At 41.3% G+C, this 14,101-nt stretch overlaps 1 protein-coding gene across 5 annotated transcripts in view; it reads left to right on the top strand.

Annotated features, from left to right (window-relative positions):
* LOC127357745 (alcohol dehydrogenase 1) overlaps window positions 1–14,101 on the top strand; it is a 67,174-nt gene that overhangs the window by 20,604 nt on the left and 32,469 nt on the right. The window contains exons 2-9 of one of the 5 annotated variants that reach the window (XM_051390209.1): window positions 971–1,072; window positions 1,309–1,450; window positions 3,697–3,784; window positions 4,433–4,646; window positions 4,788–5,048; window positions 5,234–5,366; window positions 6,078–6,216; window positions 6,321–6,462. The exons of 3 other annotated variants lie outside the window; for them this stretch is intronic. In XM_051390209.1, the coding sequence (XP_051246169.1) occupies window positions 971–1,072; window positions 1,309–1,450; window positions 3,697–3,784; window positions 4,433–4,646; window positions 4,788–5,048; window positions 5,234–5,366; window positions 6,078–6,216; window positions 6,321–6,354 (1,113 nt within the window). In that variant the 3' untranslated portion in view covers window positions 6,355–6,462. Of the gene's footprint in view, window positions 1–970; window positions 1,073–1,308; window positions 1,451–3,696; window positions 3,785–4,432; window positions 4,647–4,787; window positions 5,049–5,233; window positions 5,367–6,077; window positions 6,217–6,320; window positions 6,463–14,101 lie in introns of those variants that run through there. One more of the 5 variants, XM_051390217.1, reaches the window with a different exon arrangement.

The following is a 14,101-nucleotide window of genomic DNA, read 5'->3' on the forward strand; positions in this document are numbered from 1 at the left end:
AGTATAAGTATAGTAAGAAACTAAGACATCAAACCTTGATATATTTCACGATTATGAGAATTTTATGAGATTCTTCAGTGATCATAATAAGTGCATTTTATTTGTATGTGATGGTAATTCAATGGTTGAAGTGTGGGTGGGTGAAGCTGATGCCTGACAGCTTGTTAGGGACGGAGCCAGCGACCGCCTATTGTATTTGCTATGTTTCTTCTTAATAATAATAATAACAATAATAATATTGTTGTTATTATTATTATTATTATTATTATTATTATTATTATTAGGGACTGAGCCAGGGACCGCTATATCTGGTGTGGTGTTGTAATTTTTCTAACGTTACTTGTTGTTGCAACAGCATGTGAAAAAAACTACAAAGTGTGCTAGGCCAAAAAGAAAGTTTATCTCACGATAAAAAAAATTACGCCGTTAAAATGGGTTTGCGTTAATGCCGTTAATAACGTGTTTAACTGACAGCACTACTTATTTAGTTACTTTAGCAATTTTAATTAAACCATGACCCTTCCTGCATAATCCCAGGACAATATTATGCCAAGCTCCATTTAAGAAATACCATATATTAACAATTATTTGCGTTTACATAAAAGCACATAACTGTAGAAACACAAGAAAAAAACTCATCATATCTCAACAGTCTCCTTGTCAATTCGGCATCAATATAATACATAAATACCAACTTTCTGGCCGACTTTGTTGCATCAACTCGTTACCAGCCTCACTATTTCAGTGGGAGAAGATTATGTGTGTCTCATGGTGAAGGCACAGTCAAATGAAATGAAATACTCTCTCGACTTGTTTTCCAGGTTAATGTAAAAGCACTTAAAATTACCCCTGCTACTTGGGTGGGTGCTTGTTGGGTTTCAGGAAACTGCCTTGACACATTTCCAGAAACTCATCTTAGTTTAGTTTGACCCAATATTGTGACTCTTCGTGCGTTGTCTCTATCCTCTAGGTCATCAAGTGCAAGGCGGCAGTGGCCTGGGAGCCCAACAAGCCTCTGGTGATGGAGGAGATTGAGGTAGCCCCGCCTGAGGCCAACGAGGTCCGCATCAAGGTGAGACACGTCCGCTTTCACGACCTATACATGCACATATCCAGAGATATCTTTCTGCACCTTTGAGTAAGCGTTATCAAGTGAGACTTTTGGGACCTCACTAACCAATTGCTATTTGGGGAAAGGGTTAAGCAAACTGTCATTATGTTAATGCAGGTTAAAAGAAAGTACAACACCCAACTGTTGAAGAAATAAGCGTCAGTGTCTTAATTGTATGGTTGTATTCTTTTGTGCAGATTGTGGCAACCGGGCTGTGCCGCACAGACCTCTATCATCTCTTTGAGGGTATGCATGAACAAGGCTTCCCAGCTGTCCTCGGCCATGAAGGAGCCGGCATCGTAGAGAGCGTTGGGCCTGGAGTCACTGAATTTCAACCAGGTCAGTTAAAGCTCAGTAGTTAGTAGTTCTGTACGGAGCCCCCCTGGTGACAACGCCACGCGTTATTATCTCGTGGCCACGAGATAGTTAATGCGTGGCCACAAGATAATTATTGCAGTCATTTCCATGCAGAGACTGTTGATTGTTAACATGGACAAGTTTGAATTCATTTCAATTTATTTTAATATAGGAATGAATTACAATGACATACTTCAGTCACTTGCGGTTAGGCATGGAGTAATTCTTAGCAAGACACAACATAACACACAAGTGAGACTGATTTGCGGACTTCATCATGTCTTCTTCGCGGGGTTTGCAGCTTTCCAATGACGTCACTTCATAACGTTCCCATGGCAACAGGAGGAACATTTTTCAACTTTCTGCGAAGATATATGTGACTTTTTTGCAACGAAAATGCAGGGATTATAAAATCATGCAAGCCCTGCATATTTCGCGCGGAAATCGGCATTTTTTGTGGCGAAAGTGCGGCGTCTTTGAAATTAAATAAATGTGCAGACTTTGGCTAATTATGCGTTGAAATATGCGATCGCATAATCGCGTTTTTCTGGCATCTCGCGTTTTGCAGGGACTGCATTTAACATTACCAACAGTGACATGTCCGGCTTCACTTAGACATAAGCTCCTCCAGCCCATTATAGCATTATTATTGACATTACACTCGCCATGACAATAATAAGAAAGCTACTATAATTACCAAATAAATCACCAAATTAACGCAATAACTATCTCATGGCCACGCGTTATTATCTATGAGATAGTAATGCGTGGCCACTAGAGGTGTGAATTGTCACTGATCTTTCGATTACGATTATCATGTCTTCGATTCTTCGCTGCATCACGATACATCACAATGCTTCAAATACATTTTTCTATTAAAGCCATATAGGATATTTGACTTGACAGAATGCATTAAGATACTGTATAGTTCAATATAATGCAGTTTTCTATATTACTTCATATGGTTGTTTTCATGCAAAAATACAAGTAGTAAGATAAAAACGATCTTTTTTATTTAACAGTCTGACCACAGCACACGCACACGCACACACACACACACGTCTACCGATCGTGTCATTGGAAAGAGGGACAGTATTCAGTGTCTCAGCACTTTTCTCACCTATGATTGTGACCATGTCCAATTGTGATGGCCCAAGCCACACAGGGTAACAGTCAGCAATGAGGTCTGTCCTGGTGGAAGAAAGGCGTGGCCAAGGGTGGAGGATGGTTATATCCTGTGGCCTACCAATCAAGCCATACCATGTGCTGCCCTGTTGGAGGGTGATTTTGGGTTTAGTTTGTTTTACTTGTAGTAGTTGTAGCTGGCGTCCATTTTGTTTTCCCCTTGTGGATAAATTGGTTTGGCCAAGCCACTATATATGTTCCCTTGTGTCTCATTCAGGGAGGTCAGTTTGTTTAGTTCAATCTGGGTCTATTGTGTGAGTTTTTTTTGCACCTTGCGATGTGGCGGGGTTTCTACGAGGCTAACGGTGCGTTTTTATTTACTGATGCCGCGCTCACTAAATGACCGGCCTGTTGGCGATACTCATCGAGTATCCGATGAAAAAAGTCCAGTGGCTTATTGACATAACTGGGGTGTAAGGTCGGTCTCCAGGTGCCGTCTTAATGTGTTTGGTTTCATGCTGTCCGCTGCCAGAGTTTTTAAACATAAAACACACACAGGTCTTTCCTCATTTCCGACCGTAGTCACGGTAAACCCAAAGGCTATGTAGGCTTCGTCATATTTCCTGGTCTTCATAGGTTTATGCCAGTTACCGTCACTTGTTGTTCTTGCCTCTGACGCCTCCTCCGTTTTTCTTTTTACTCCTCTCAGAAACTTCTCCATCTCTCCTCCTCCGTCAGTCCCCCCTGCCTGTCGCGCCCCACTATTTGAGAAGTACTGGTCTTGATGAAACGGGTTAGGCTACTGAGAATGTTATTTTTCATTTGAATGTTTATGCCGCGGCCGGAAAATTAACGAGCGACATCATTGCGTTATAATCGATTATGGTCGGCCACTGCATCGATGCAGCATCGTCCATGTCTGCATCGTGATGCATCGATTATTTGATTAATTTCAACACCTCTAGTGGCCACGCATTATTTTTTTTTAATCCAATGTCACCAGGGGGGGGCTCCGTAGTTCTGACAGGTCGGGTTTCCTATTTGATTTGTTGTTTTGTAACCTAAAATTCCTTTGACATGGTTACATTGCTTCTCAATTTCAGGAGACAAGGTGATTCCTCTGTTCATCGCCCAGTGTGGAGAGTGTCGCTTCTGTAAGAGTCCTAAGACCAACGAGTGTGAGAAAGGATGGTAAGCTCATCTCTTTCTTCTCATCTCTTTGTTTAATTTATCCAGGATGAGTTCATAAGGTAGGGCATTTAATGCTCTATGTTACAGTATATCATCATAATGGTCACTATGTCAGCAGAGCAACTTGTGGTGTTGTCTGATGATGACACAGAACAGTTTGGAGCTTTGGATTTTCATTTTATGACATATCGCTCTCATAGGCCTGTTGCGATAACTGCATGAAATACAGCGCTATTGACACTCCAACCGCAGGGGATGGCAAGCAACCGCCACAACACAACACATCACATCACGTCATGTTCAGTCTTTGTTTTTTAAGAAAAGAAACTTAATAGATGTGACACAGCACAAGCGCTAAATACAGGAGGATTCTATCTCTGCTACTCAATATCCTGCAATTCATAGAATTACAAGCACAATAGTGTCATGTGATGGGATCATTTTTGCCCATGATTACAATATCAAACATGAGGAAGTCAGGTAGCTCCTCCTCACTTGCTGTGGAAAATCTCCTGACTGGAACCAGTGGCAGTCTTTTAGTGGAAAATGTAGACTGGTAATTATCCCAGTTAGCCACAACTGTGGTGTTTGCAACAAAAAACATACTCGCACTAATGTTTTTTTCATTTGAATAAATTCTCTGTTCAGGGCCGCTGATAATCCTGATGTGATGGCATCACCAGAGCCCAGGTTTACCTGTAAGGGCAAGAAGGTGCTGCAGTTTATGGGAACCTTCTCTGAGTACACTGTGATTGACCAGATGGCTGTGGCTAAGATCGACCCTGCAGCCCCTCTGGAAAAAGTCTGTCTCCTCGGCTGTGGTATCTGCACAGGATATGGAGCAGCAGTTAATACCGCTAAGGTGTGTATGTTTGATCATTATTATTAAATTGACACTACACAGTAATCATTCATGATAGGACAAAAAAACGTTCCATTGATTATCATTTTATGGAGCAAGTCCAACCTAAAGCAGTATTGACCGAAGTCTGTTTTACTTTAGGTAGAACCAGGCTCCACGTGTGCTGTGTTTGGCCTGGGAGCCGTCGGTTTGGCTGCAGTCATGGGCTGCAAGTCTGCAGGAGCCGAGAGGATCATCGCCGTGGACATCAATCCAGAGAAGTTTGAGAAGGCTAAGGTGCTTGGTGCGACGGACTTTGTGAACCCAAAAGATCACGATAAACCCATCAGTGAAGTGCTTGCTGAGATGACCAATGGAGGAGTGGACTTCTCCCTGGAATGTGTCGGGAATGTGAAAGTCATGGTAGGGAGATTTAATTTGGTTAAAAAATATAATGAAGATTTTGTTACCTAACTATTTAAACAACCTTTATTTGAGTAGTTACTGAAGAAGATGCGAGGGTCATTCAGTTAACATTTAGGTCAGAGATTTGGACCAGTACCTTTCTGGTTATAAGCCGACTAAATGTGTGCTGTTTCTCCCCTCAGCGCAGTGCCTTGGAGTCTTGTATACCAGGTTGGGGCGTCAGCGTGATTGTTGGCTGGACAGACATGGAAGATTTTTCTGCCCGACCCGTTCAACTTATCTCTGGACGCACATGGAAGGGTTCCCTGTTTGGAGGTGAGACTCGTGTCAAATACTGTATGACCAGCTGCACTAAGCAATGGCACCTCTGTTACTATCACAGGTCATCATTTGTCATTTGATTGGTTGTCAATCTCAAGTGGGTGGGTCTTCTGTAATAAGAACCGACCAGAGGAGGGAGTGAAGGTATGGACCCAGAGTGGGTTCGTAGTTTGACTAGATCTAACATCATCTTGCCAGTAAGCCATGACGTATAAATGGGAGGCTTGTCCGGGACAGACAAGCTTTAATGAAAACAGGTTTTTGTTTGTTTCTGGTTTTATTTTGTTAGCTAATATAGCTAATTAGCTTTAGCCTCAGATTAGCATAATTAACGTACGTATTGGACTGGACAAGTCATCAAAGTCTGTCTCTGTCCTTCTGTCTTTACCTCTTGCGCTATACAAATAAAATTGAATTGAATTGAGCTGAAAGTAATATTTGGCTTTAGGTTAGTCGTTCAGCTCAAGTACTGTAAGGCCTGCTTTCTTTTCTTGTTGATTTGCAACCAAAGACATTTCTTGTATGTTTGGCTTATTTGTAGCAGGTACAGCCAAAAGGCTTATCCTAAAATCCTTTTAACAGAACTACCTAAGCTGGGACAGAACACAAAATAGGCAAGACCTCTGCAATCATTCAACAAGTATTATTAAGAAAGGACTTCATGCTTGCTATTACTTGATGATGTGTGTGTTCTCTGTGGCTCAGGATTTAAGAGTAAGGATGGCGTGCCTCAGATGGTCAAAGCCTACCTGGACAAGAAGGTGAAGCTGGATGAGTTCATCACTCACAACATGGCCTTGGAAAAGGTCAATGATGCCATTGAACTGATGAAGGAAGGCAAATGGTAGGTTTGCACTCATTTGCTTTCTTCATTCAAGAGTCACTGACTAGTTACCCAGATGAAACACTAATGAGTGCAATCCTCTAATTTCTGTTTTTGCTCCACAGCATCCGGACAGTCCTGAGTGTTTCTCCACAATAAGACCAGTGTGTGAGTTTCAGTGGCACCAAACTGAGTGAATGACCTGCAGCTGTGTTTTACTGAATCTAACACAATGCAATGCACATAATAAAGAGATCTATCAAATTATGTACAGTATACGTGACTTTGAACAATCAACACTATTCAATGAACTATGTGCAGATTGTGAGAATAATCTGCAGTGTTCACATAAGCAGATGGGATGTGTTACTTTCTTGTTGGTGTTCTGGTTTTGCTGTGTTATATCTGGATTTTGTCACTGGAAGTGTCTACAGCGCTGTCATGTTATTAAATTCTGTTTTGCATTGTGTTTAGTGTGACAAAAGTGTTCTTGTCAAACAGTTTTCAAAATTTACTCACACCAGCTTAGTTATATCAGTGATTGCTTAACTTGGCAGACAGTGTTATGTCCAGCTGAAATTGCACTGATTTGCCTGCTAAAACACACACATCTGATCTGTAAATCACTGGTCCTCGTCCCTTGAGGGCAAATCTGAAACCAAAAGACATTCTTTTATCATTATCTTTTATGATGGCACCCTGTGGCTTTGCATTAACTTCACGTGAGTTAGGTATCCTTTTTCCCTTATATCGATATAGCCAATCAAATCTTGCATAAAGCAGTAATGATAGTGTTCTATCATAGGTAGAGCAGACGGTCACACTGAGCCAGCTGCCTGCTAGACAAACAGTTAAAGGGAAACATCAGCATTTCTTCAACCTGGACCCTATTTTCCCATGTTTTTGTGTCAGTGTGAGTAATGGGGACAACAGTTTTTAAAATGAGTCCAGTATTTGGGCGTCTTCATATGTTTACTAGAAGTGCTTGTTTTGGTGTTTTTGTTTGTGTTATTGTGTGACTTTGATGTTTTAAAGGGTTAAAAACACCAAATTCATGCAAACAAACTAACTGATCAAGGCAGTGTTAGACCAGCAACTCTTGTGTTCTGCAAGGTAAAATTACCGTTTTTTGTCAGTGGAGTCTGGTGGCTTTGAACAGAGCGATGTAACGGCCGTTTCTGGTTAAACAACAACGATCTTACTCTTTAAAGGTCCAATGTGTCCAATAGATACTCCAAAACATTTTGTAGGATCTATTGGCAAAAATGAAATATAATATTCAAATTTCATTAGTGTATAATCACCTGAATATAGGAATCATTGTGTTTTCGTAACATTAGAATGAGACGTGTATATCTACAATGTGTAACACTGGTCCTTTAACAAAAATTGCTATCATCGTACGAGTCCTTTCCATAATGTGTGTCAGACACTGATCTTAAAAGAACTTTTAGCAAATGTCCATTGACGGTGCACAATTGCCCCTCCTGTCTCTCTCCATACTGGACCAATTTCAAAAACTGCCGTCCAGGTTGAAAAATTAAGTTTTGCTTTAATAAGCCCCAGCATGTATTGGTCAGCTTAGTATATTTGCAGTCCAACACTATTGTGTTCTTTGTACTCTAAGTAGGGTTAGGTAAAAGCCAGGTCATTCTATGTAGTATTTGGCCCAGAAGCACTAGGCCTCGCAGCAACCATGGGCTGTAATGCAGCCAGGGCAACCAGGATTATTGGAACGCTGCAGTGCTACAGATACCACAGCGAGACAATACTAGAGGTGCTGGTAGACATGACAGGTGGAGGCGTGGACTATACCTTAAAATGTGTGGGCAATGTGGCAATCCAACACATTTACATCCCAGGTCGTCAAATGCCAACGCTTCGTCACACCCCCTGTGCGTATACACGGTACCCCTCAGCGTCTGTATGAGACGCACCAGGCTGCCAGAAAGCTTTTTTAACATGTGGTTATAGTTTAGAAACTGTCACAGTTTGGTTAGGCTTTGGCAGAAAAATACTTAATCAGGTTAAGGAAAAGATCATGCTTTGGGTAAAATATGTATGTTGTGGTATATTAAGTAGCGATGATGTGAAGATGTGTTGAAGAGAAGTCCGCTGACACCGTCTTGATTGTATATAAAAAGATTTATTACAAAAAAAGTTCAGCATCAATACAAGCACCGCGGGAGCTTGGAGAGCATCCAGCCAAATTAAAAACTCTGTCTAATTCACCCTGAACACAGGTTTATATAGGTCAGTTACTCCAAATGTTTAAGATGATAAGGGGAGGTGAAGGTTATCAAGTAAAGGTCAGCTGCCCTTCAACCACAAACGGTAAAGGATTAAGCTATAAACAGTTAAGGCCAAAAGCTATTGTAAAGCCATAAACAGTTAAGGGCAGAGGCTATCGTAAAGCCATAAACATTCCATAGTATGAATTAGTCCCTTAATCTCATGTACTACTAACACTACATATGCTGACCTCAACAATCATTTGAACTTATAACAGAATGTAATTTAAATTTATAAACCTTCAGATACAACATATTTCCCCCCTTCGAGACTTCGCAGAGTCTCAAAAAACAAAAAAGTTAAACATACATGCTTAAACTTATGACAAAGATAACTTTATGGAGTGCGAGAGTGAAAAACCTATCCGGCAGCTTTCTTTCCAAAGTATCCATCAAACAATCTAGACAGGAAAATTCTCTCACGGCCCCTCTGCCTCAGGCGGCCACATATAGTGCTCCAGACCAATTAAAAAGAGAAATCTTAACAATTTATTTAGACATATGATTTACGCAAATACATGTGGAAACCTCAGGAAATAAAATCAAAACAATGTCCAAATTCAGGCTGGTTGACCCATCGTACCTTCCAATGGACCTGTCCCTGCCTAGTCCCCAATATCCCTAAGCATCAAGAAAAAAGAAAAACATCTGAGGTCCCCATATATTTACCTAATAAAAGAAAACATCATTCGCCAAACAGTTAATACAAAAAGAATTTAATACAAATCAGTATTACTCATGCAAATATATATATGAGAAGACAAAAATGTATCACACTGCAGCTCCTCAGCAGTGTCGACTTCCAGTGTAGTGTCGATGATATATGAAATCTGAACATTTTATCCGTATCCTTGTTCAGAGTTCTCCAGTCCATTCTTATTGTCCATTGAGTATCTGAATCCCTTCTGCACATTCCCCCTTATACTCTGGAAGAAAAGAAAACACCAACCAGTATCTTTTGCAAAAACAAAACATGAAAATTAAACCATCAAATACAAATTAATATAAAATTACAAATCACATTCCATTTCCCCCTGTTTGGTAAATAAGGAACTACTAAATATCAAAACAATATCAAAATAAACGTGAAGATTTCAAAATGGATATTTGTCCATCAATTCACCTTCTAACATTACTTCCTCATCCCCATCTACATCAATCATTTTTAACAAAGGCATCTGAGTGTGATCTCCAGGCATCACAACTCCAACCCATCTCAATATCATCACCTTCGCAAAAGTCAACAGCAGTGTACAGAAACAAAACATCACACAACAACTAACATGTATCTCTTACCTTCAACTGGTTTTATCATATCGACAAAGTCCACAACCAATTCATGCATAGGACCCCTCGGGGTTGGAATATAACCAGGAGGAACAGTCACACCCCGCCGAACATTATTTTTTAGACAAATGGTACATCTACCTATGACACAGTCAATCTGTTCAAGCAAATGTGGGGCCCAAAAACCATACTCCTTTGTAATCTTTCTCCTAACTTCCCCCCTTGCAACATGAGCTAACCCATGTGCTTCCTGAATCATCAGACCCAACAGGTCTAGGGGCGCTATTATCAATCCTTTATGATTTCTCCAAAGACCAGTAGGATCTTGAACAGCACCTCGGTCTAGCCATAACTGTTTATCAATCACCGGAGCAACTTCCTGCATCAAAATTACATCCTTAAGCGTAATTTTGTCTTCCAAGTCAACTCCATGAGTGACCAGAAAAACTTTACCCAATTTGTCAGCTCCTGTGACTGCTTTTGCAGCTTCATCAGCAGCTTTATTCCCTTGTGTGATTTTTGACACATCCGTTTTATGAGCTGCACACTTAGCTATCGCTATTTCTTTAGGCTTCATCATAGCATGCAACAATTTTATTATTTGAGCATGATGCTGTATCGGAGAACCATCTGTTTTCTTAAACCCTCGACCTTTCCACACTGATCCAAACAAATGACACACATTATGTGCATATGCAGAATCAGTATATATCGTCACTCGCTTTCCTTCTGCCAACAATCACGCTTCAGTTAGCCCTACAAGTTCAGCAAGTTGTGCAGACGCAGGCTGTGGTATTACTTCAGCCTTCTCAACAACAAATCCAGTTCCTTGGGGTTTTACCACTGCATAGCCAGCACACAATTTATCTCCCACACGATAACAAGACCCATCAGTCCAATACTCCAGGTCTGGCTCACGCAAGGGGAGGGCTTGTAAGTCTGATCTGAGCCTCGAGTATTTCTCTGCTTCTTGAACACAATCAAGTGGCTCACCATCCTCTGGAGTTGGCAAATTCTCAGCTGGATTCACCGTAGCACACCTCGCTAGGGTGACATCTTTCTGCTCTAAGAGCCTATGATAGTCTCTAAGCCTAAGCATAGTCAATGTATTTTTTCCATAGTTCAAGAGATTTCTGAGGCTATGATGGGTAAGGATTGTTACTGGATAACCCATCGTAATAGATGATGCCTTATCGTACATTAAAGAAACTCCCACCATCGCTCTATAACACAGTGGTAGCCCCAGTTCTACTTCTGAATAAGCAGTAGAGTAGTAAGAAATAGGTTGAGGACTCATCCCCATACCTGTTGGCTGACAAAGAACTGCAAACGCATATTTACCTCCAATGGAAGTAGACACATATAACAAGAAAGAGTAGTCTGGAAGTGCGAGCGCTGGTGCCTCTTGTAACCTCTGTTTGATTGTTTCAAATGCTACAAGGCCTTCCTGTGTCCAGGAAAGATTACAATGAAGTTGACCATTCCCAGTATCTTTAATCATAGATCTCAAAGGCCCTGTTAAACTAGCATAATCCTCAACCCAAGCCGAGGAATAACCAGCAATACCAAGAAATGTCATCATCTCCCTGACAGTTCTAGGCTTTGGAGCCTTGCGAATAGCCTCCAATTGACTATCAGAAATACTTCTGTGTCCTTGCATTATTGTCTGACCCAAATAAACGACCTTCTTCTGGCAATATTGCAACTTCTTCTGAGAGGCTTTATGCCCCTTCTCTGCCAGTATCTGTAGCAATTTAATTGAGTCCTTATGACATGTTTCCTCATTTGGTGAACAAATGATGATATCATCTACATATTGAACAACAGTACTTTGTAATATCTGATCTATCCCTGCCAAATCGTCCTTCAGTACCTTATTGAAAATATGCGGACTATGTTTAAACCCTTGTGGCAATCGCCTGTACTCATAAAATTGTCCCTTATATGTGAACCCAAATAAACCCTGACTTTCTACACTAAGTGGAACACTAAAAATGCACCACACAAATCTAACACCGTAAAGTGAGTCGCATCAGGAGAAATTTGGGCTAACAAGGTATGCGGATCCGGCACTTCTGCTGGAAAATCAGTTACCACTTCATTCACTGCTCTCAAATCATGTACCATACGATAAGTCTCATCTGGCTTCTTCACAGGCAACAAAGGCGTGTTACTCTGAGGATTTTGTGTTATTTTCAAAACACCTGCTTTCAAAAGTCCTTCAATTTGTGGTTCAATCCCTTGGATTGCTTCTTCTTTCAGTGGATACTGGTTCTTCCAAGGAGGTCTAGCTCCTGGTCGAAGTTCAACTTTAACTGGTTGGGCTGACTTCACAAGTCCAATATCAGTACTATGCTGAGACCACAAACATTCTGGAACTTGTCGCAGCATCTCCTCTTTCATAGAATCTGAATCCATCTTGGCACTGCAAATCGATTCATGTGTCATCCGTACAGCTAGTGGCTGTCCTTGTCCTCGAGCTGAAATCATAATCTTAATATATCGCTGGTCTTTACTCCTCCAAATTGCAAGATTCTCCTTTACCGGTGTAAAAACAGCTTCCTCTGCTTCTGTCATCATTTCCCCTATATGCTTCTGCTCATATTCTTCAGACACCAACAAGGTCACATGTGGCACACTCTTCTCAATATCAAATTCTTTCTCCAGATAGTCGTCTGTGTTTATCTTCATAGCTACTCCTTGTGGCCCCAAAATTATACATGAACTAAGCTGAACTTGCTTTGGTTGATAACTCAACCATTCCTCTGATTTCGATTGGGGAGCATTCTTAAAATACTTGAGCGTGCAATGAAATGGATAATCCGGAGGCTTCGCATCAGGCATGTTTGCCACAATAAATTTCTCCCACAACTTAGCTGGCTCCAAAAAATCTGCACTGAAATTTCCAATCCAAAATACTAAAGAAGCCTCGGTCTCTGATGTCATCAATAATTGGTGGACCATATTTTTTGGCACTTCCACCAGACAGCCGTCTGGTGTACACTTTATTGTACAATTCAATCTACACAAAGCATCTCTTCCCAACAGTGCAATAGGTGTATGTTCTGACACCAATATAGGTATTGTAGTCTTCCGGTTTTTATAACAGAGCTCAATTGGTTCTGTAAGAGGAATCAGCTGTTTCAGTCCCTCAAACCCGATTGTCCGAATCAATTGATTGAACATGGGGAGATGTATAGCATCTTCGGGTCGAATACAGGTGAAAGCAGCTCCGCTGTCCGCCATCACTTCCAATGGTCGGTTGTTTATTTTCACCTCAATTGTTGGATCTCTCCCCGGCCCTGATACTATCAGCTGACACCCCCCTTACGGATCTTCTGGGCACCTCTAGAATCCTGGCTCCGGACCCCTATAAGGGTTCACCGGTCCTCCGAATGACCTTGACTGGCCCCTAAATCCTCCTCTGAAATTTCCTCTGGAGTTTCCTCTAAAATTTCCTCCAAAATTTCCTCCTGGCTTGTTGCACTCACGGGCAAAGTGACCAACCTGTCCACAATTATAACATACTTCTGGAGATTGCTGAAAGTATGGATTAAATCTTTCTCCCCTTCCTAAATTTCCTCGTCCTCTTCCTCTCCAAATCTGTGTTTGTCCAGACACTGGCTGTGGGTATGAAACAACTGGAACCACTAGTGGTGGCTGAGACAATTGGGGTTGGTCCTGGTTCGGCTGCAATTGTGGTAGCGATTGTTGATTTGGTGGAAACTGATTCTGCATAACCAGAGCCTGCTTCTTCTCCTTCTTTTATTGTCTACCAGTTGTATTTGATTGAGCTTTCTGAGGGTCTCTTGATCCTGCTCTTTCTGATCATGTTCCTTTTTCCTATATAGCTCCACTTGATGGGCTATATGATCCGTATAAACACCTTTTGCCATACTTCCAAGTCCAACCACCTCTGCCAGTTTGCTCCTTACTGGTAAGGGCAACCCCTTCTGCAGTTTGGCTCGCAAAATTGACTGCTCCATTTGACTCACATCTGGGTCATTTCCAGTAACATTTCTCCACACCTGATGAACTCTCGACACATCAATCACTCAATAAGAATATTATCAGGATGCACATTTGTTGGAAACGTATCTCTCAGTGCTCTCCACATTCAACCTCTACTTGCAGCAAACAACTCAGGATCATTTACAGCAGTCCCCACATATCGATTAAGCCCAGCTTTCTGTAAAATCTCTTCCATAGCTGGAACCCCCAAGGAGATTAGCCAAAAGTCTCTTTATATCTCCTATGGCAGACTGTGTTCCCACCGTAATTTCTTCCAACTTTGAAATCCAAGGATGTGCTCCATCTTGAAGAGTAGG

This window comes from Dicentrarchus labrax, unplaced genomic scaffold, assembly GCF_905237075.1.
Source record: "Dicentrarchus labrax unplaced genomic scaffold, dlabrax2021, whole genome shotgun sequence".
Lineage (NCBI taxonomy): Eukaryota > Metazoa > Chordata > Actinopteri > Moronidae > Dicentrarchus > Dicentrarchus labrax.